The sequence below is a fragment of the Rhinopithecus roxellana genome, chromosome 13 (assembly GCF_007565055.1).
Source record: "Rhinopithecus roxellana isolate Shanxi Qingling chromosome 13, ASM756505v1, whole genome shotgun sequence".
NCBI classification, from domain to species: domain Eukaryota; kingdom Metazoa; phylum Chordata; class Mammalia; order Primates; family Cercopithecidae; genus Rhinopithecus; species Rhinopithecus roxellana.
The window spans coordinates 119,928,440-119,933,975 of NC_044561.1; the positions used below are offsets into that span (position 1 = coordinate 119,928,440).

General features: G+C 41.1%; 1 protein-coding gene across 4 annotated transcripts; it reads right to left on the reverse strand.

Annotated features, from left to right (window-relative positions):
• Positions 1 to 1,443: 1,443 nt before the first annotated feature.
• LOC104678805 (cTAGE family member 2-like) lies at positions 1,444 to 4,188 on the reverse strand. 4 transcript variants are annotated; one of them, XM_030915395.1, is made up of 3 exons: positions 3,708 to 4,009; positions 2,479 to 3,635; positions 1,643 to 2,349 (listed from the first exon to the last, which is right to left on the reverse strand). In XM_030915395.1, the coding sequence occupies exons 1-3, from the start codon at positions 4,007 to 4,009 to the stop codon at positions 1,643 to 1,645; spliced, it is 2,166 nt and encodes a 721-aa protein (XP_030771255.1). The 4 variants fall into 4 exon arrangements, with proteins under 4 accessions (XP_010382472.2, XP_030771255.1, XP_030771253.1 ...); XM_030915393.1 differs by having other exon boundaries at positions 1,643 to 3,635; XM_030915394.1 differs by having other exon boundaries at positions 2,479 to 4,009.
• Between the last annotated feature and the right edge of the window lie 1,348 nt (positions 4,189 to 5,536).

Sequence of the window (5,536 nt, forward strand, 5' to 3'; positions counted from 1 at the left end):
ATGTTTATACTGATGGCTCAGAATGCAGTGGTCTAGAATGAAGAAGAATGTGGTACTTTTACTAAAGGTAAAACTGCAGATGTGCCACTAGAAGATAGCTCTAAAACGTTGTGGTCTTTTAAGCCAGTCGTTGATCTTTCCGGCTGCTTTTTCGTAATATCTAAGGGCAATATTACTCCTAATATCACAGTGGGTGTACAGCCTGTAATGATATTATTCATAATATCTAAGGAAGATATTACTACTAACATCACAGTGGATGTACACACTGTAATGATATTATTCATGACACATAAGGGAAATATTACTCCTAATATCACAGTGGGGGTACACCCTGTGATAATATTATTTGTAATTTCTAAGGGAGGTATTTCTCCAATATCACAGGGGTGGACATCCTTTGAAAATATGATTTGTAATATCTAAGGGAGATATTCCTCCTAATATCTTCTTTTAGATATTACAAATAATATCACAAGGTGTACATCCACCGTGATATAAGGAGTAATATCTTCTTTTAGATATCACTGAGGCTTTACGTCGCCTTGTGGCTTCTGCTCTCTTGAACGACCTTTGACATCCCCTAAGGGAGCTCACTCTAGAGCCCTTCATCAGAGGCCACGTGAAGACAGAGGCTCTGATGCTATATCAACCACATATTTTTATGTATCCTGACACTTCGACATCTAGGGCCTTGCTGACCTTGTCAGGCCTGTCCCTCCCAGGGTTAGCCAATTCCTAGAGACAGTAAACATCTCGCCCACGAGCGTGCTTTTCACATACAAGCTAACCAGTCCAGAGTTCATGCCCCCAGTTACCTACTTCATCAGCCTTCCATAGGACTCACACACTCTAGGCCACTGTTCCTCTGTCCTAAGCACTCCAGGGCCAGGTACCAGACAACTAGGGACAGCCCCTATTCCCAGAGCCTGCTGAAATTACTGAAACTGTAATAGCTAACCTTAACCCTGCTTATCTTGCCTCACTTACTCCTTCCCGTGGAAACCACCGTAAAGGCTCTTGCCCATGTTTTTGCGTCACTCCTGCCTTCTCACTGACCATAGTGCCTCCCTATTCGGTGCTACATGGCATAGCACTTTCCCTTCTCTTGGGATTTGTGAGTAACAAACTCTCTTTTCAGTGGCAATCGACTCTTGATCTGTTGGTCTCTCCATACCTGAAGAATAATGCAACCTATATATATTTTTAAATCAACTAAAATTTATTTAATTAAGTATAAAGTTACTTTCACATTTGTCTACAACCACAGTAAATACAGTTCTTGGCATAATGCCATGGCCTTTAAAATTTAAAGCCTCCCCACCCACAAGATTACATATGTAAAACTCCCACTATTGTTTCTATAATAGTGGATTAGTTAATCAAATTAAAATAGTTATACTACTTAGAATAAAATAAAATGGAAATAATTTACTCATAAGATTCATATTGAAATCATCCTTATTTACAATATACTATCCGGAGAATTATAATTCCGTTCAGTTTCAATTTGAGCAAAAGTGTAATGACTGAAGTAACAGCAGTTACTTCAACTGAAAATGAGAACAGTCAAAATGACTTTTGAAGAGAGCAAAAATATTGTCAGGTTTCTTGCCGTGGTTCTGGATCTTCAGTAGCAGGCTCATTTGAAGGCAGACTCAACCCTCAAGGGAACTCGCTCTACCTTCAGAATGTGTGGGTGGGGGAAAAATCCAGGTCTTGGGGGAAGGTAAGGAGGAAAACCCCTCGGTGGATAGACATTTCTCATTGCAAATGGAGCACGTGGTGGACCTGGGACAACCCTTGGTGGACAATAATCTCGAGAAGCTCCAAACTTGGTTCCTGGAGGAGGTGGAGGGAAGGGAGGTCCTCTTCTCATGAACGGGCCCCTCACATCCACTGGCAACAATGGACCTCTGATTGGAGCAAGAGGTGGAGGAATAAAGCCAGGGCCAGTTGCTTCATTTTCAGTGGGGAGAGATGAATCAGGCACCTTTAAATTACCAAGATTATCTTTGGTATCATTTCTACCGGATTCCATTTCTGAAGGCATTGACCCATCCAATTTACCCAAAGAAGGTGTATTAAAACTTCTGAGTTCTGCTGGTCCAGAGCATCTAGCAGAATTAGAATAAAATCTGTCTTGCCTTTGTGGAGGAACAGCTGAATCAGGATATGATTGTTCTGGTGGAGGAAACATCATCCTACAGTCCTGTTCCCACGGAGGTGACAGGGCCCCAGTGTCAGAAGGAGCCCTGTGAGGATCGGTAAACCTATCACAGCTTGATTCTCCTCTTTCATTGGTAATCTGATGGTCCAGAGGATTCCCTGGGCCTCTTGGACCTCTTCCTCCTCCCTCTGGAAGCAAAGGTGAGAGTCTCAGTGGACCCTCCAACACAGTTGGAGGATAGAGAAAATATCTCGTTTCAAATGAAGGCCGACCCAGTGGAGAGGGACCATATGAGGAATGCTCTCTGCCAAATGCTGTATTTGGAACACCAAGTGCATAAGGATCTTTTTCTAAAAGTTTAATTTTAAAGTCTGTTTCAGCTAATTTTTGTCTGTTGTGAGCATTTTCTTTCCTTAAATCATTGAGGTTTCTTTCAGCAGTCCATGCTGCCAAACAATTATCGTGTGCTTTTTTCTCATGGGAAGTAATCTTCCCTTGATAAAAATGAATAGTTCTCTCAAATTCTTCTTCAACATCTTTGGCTCGCTTTCTGTAGGTCTCCAGCTCTCCAGTGGCATGGCCGATCGTTTCGTCTACTTTAGAAAGTTTCTCTGTCTCTAACCGGTAATTTTCCTCTACTAGTAATTTCCTGTATAGCTTCATTCCATTTTCTTGATATAATTCTGTCATTACCTTAAGTTTCTGTTGAAGCTTCTGATTCTCACTTTCAAAATGTGTGTTTTCCGACTGCAAAGATGCTTGCTCCATCTGAAGATTTTTAATATGCTCTCTGAGCTCTTTCTTGGTTTCATCAACTTCAGATAACTGAATATGATTTTGGTTTCTTTCTCCTTCTAAGGTTGTTAAAGAAGCATTTAACTTAGCTGCAAGAATCAGTTTCTTCAAAGCTCCTTTTGGAGGATTATCTAAGTTAGCATCATCTTCCAATTCACTGTTCACGTCTAATTCCAAGTTACCATCATCCATTATGTCTTCTCCAAGCCTAGCAGCCCGATCTTTCATCTTTAGCAAGTGTTCAGTCAGAGTCTCGATGTGATTTTCTTTATCATTTAGAACTTGTTCTGCGTGTACTTTGGAGTCTTCAAATGTTATTTTCTGTTTATTAAGTTCACTCACTTGTTCTTTCCATACTTCAGCTTCTTGAAAAAGCTGTTGCTGGCTTTCCTGAAGTTGACAATTTTCATTCAAAGCATCTTGTATTGCTATCTTCAGTGGTTCTTCATTCATTTGAAATCTCTTGAAGGTCATTTTGGCTTCAGCTACTTGTGATTCGAGGGGTTTTGACTCATCTTCTAGCGACTGTACCCTTTTGGAAATATCTGCCATCAATTCATTTTGTTCAGAATGTTTAGATTTCTCTTCTTTTAATTCTTTTTCTAGACAGAGTATATCATGCTGAAGTTCAGAATTGAACCTGTTCAGCTTTTCACAGGTTGCCTCCAAACTTTGTGCTTCTGTTGCCTCCTTCTCAAAGCTGGCATCCTCTAAAGATGACTCTACTTCATAGGCTTCATACTCTTTTTGAATAAGGCTAAATTTTTCAAGTAGTCTACATTTTTCTTCAATTAGTCCAGAAAGTGCTACAGCAAGCTTTTTCTCTCTTCCCACATAAAGCCAACTCCTAACCGATCTAAAACTTCTCCACAAGAAAAGAACAGCAAAAAATCCAACGACAGCTGCACATATCACCAATTCCCATGGAAAACCATAAGGAGTCAAATCTGGTCTCCTGCCTTCAGGCAGTGCTGCTGCAACCCTGCGTGGCTCCTCCAGGACCAGCCCCCAGTAAGGCTGAGGGGTAGCCCTGGGCTCTTTCATAGCGCCAAGGCTGCTCTGGCTGCGGCCACCGCAGTAACCCAGGCCTGTCCGGGCCACAGTTAGCCGCGAAGAACACACAGGCTTAGGTTAGGAACAGAATCCGCACCTGGCAACCGGAGCGGACCACTGGGGAGCCGGCTGCCGGGGGAGCTGGTGGACGCGGGAACCCACAGGCCTCACAGGCCCGTAGAAAAGGTACAGTAAAAATATAGTATAAAAGATTTTTTAAAAATATATATACTTCTATAGAGTACTGACCATAAATAAATGGAGCTTGCAAGATTGAAAATTGCTGTGGGTGAGTTAGTAAGTGGTGAGTGAATGTGAAGGCCTAGGGCATTACTGTGCACTACTGCAGCCTTCACAAGCACTGCACACGTAAGCCACACTAATTAATTAAAATTGTTTTCTTCAATATAAATTAACCTTAGCTTACTGTAACTTTTTTACTTTATAAATGTTTAAATTTTTTTCACTTTTTTACTTTTTTGTAATAACACTTCACTTACAACACACATTGTATAGCTGTACAAAAATATTTTCTTTCTATCCTTACTTTATAAGCTTTTATCAATCTTTTTTATTTTTTAATAGTTTTGTGTTAAAAATCAAGACATAGACACACACATCAGCCTCGGTCTACACAGGGTCAGGATCATCAATATCACTGTCTTCCACCTCCACATCTTGTCCCACTGGAAAGTCTTCAGGGGCAATAACCGCATGGAGCTGTGGCCTCCTATGATAACAATGCTCTCTTTTGGATACCTCCTGAAGGACCTGCCTGAGGCTGTTTTATGGTTAACTTCTAACCGTACACTCTAAAATAATGACAAAAATTATAGTACAGGTTGGTCCAGTGATAGTGGGTTATCAGGACTTATTAGCATTTAGTGTCACTAAAGTTGGTATAAAACCCTCCACTGCTAAATTTAAATGGTTTACAGTTTTTGTGTTTTTTTTTGTTTTGTTTTGTTTTGCTTTTGAGAAAGATAGGCTGGGCGCGGTAGCTTATGACTGTAATGTCAGCATTTTGGGAGGCTGAGGCAACCAGATCACTTGAGGTCAGGATTTCAAGACCAGCCTGGCCAATATACTGAAATGTCTCTATTAAAAGCACAAAATTATTTGGGCATGGTGGTGCACACCTGTAATCCCAGCTACTCAGGAGGCTGAGGCAGAAGAATCACTTGGACCAGGAGGCAGAGGTTGCAGTGAGCCAAAATAGCACCACTGCATTCCAGCCTAGGCAATAGAGCGAGACCCCATCTTAAAAAAAGAATAATATAGTATATACATAAATATCAATTCCTCATTCATGAGGAATCTTGTTGATCATTCCAGCTGCTTCATATTGAGGAGGGGCATCCTGGGCAGCCGCATACCGTGGGTAACTATGTGGTCCCCCAGGAATTATAGGTTAATCGAATACTGTCCTTTTCTTCTGAAACAATCTTTCTTTTTCCAGTCCCCTACTTCCACCAAAGACAAATCTCAGCAAGACAAACCCACCTGCAAAATAAGTTG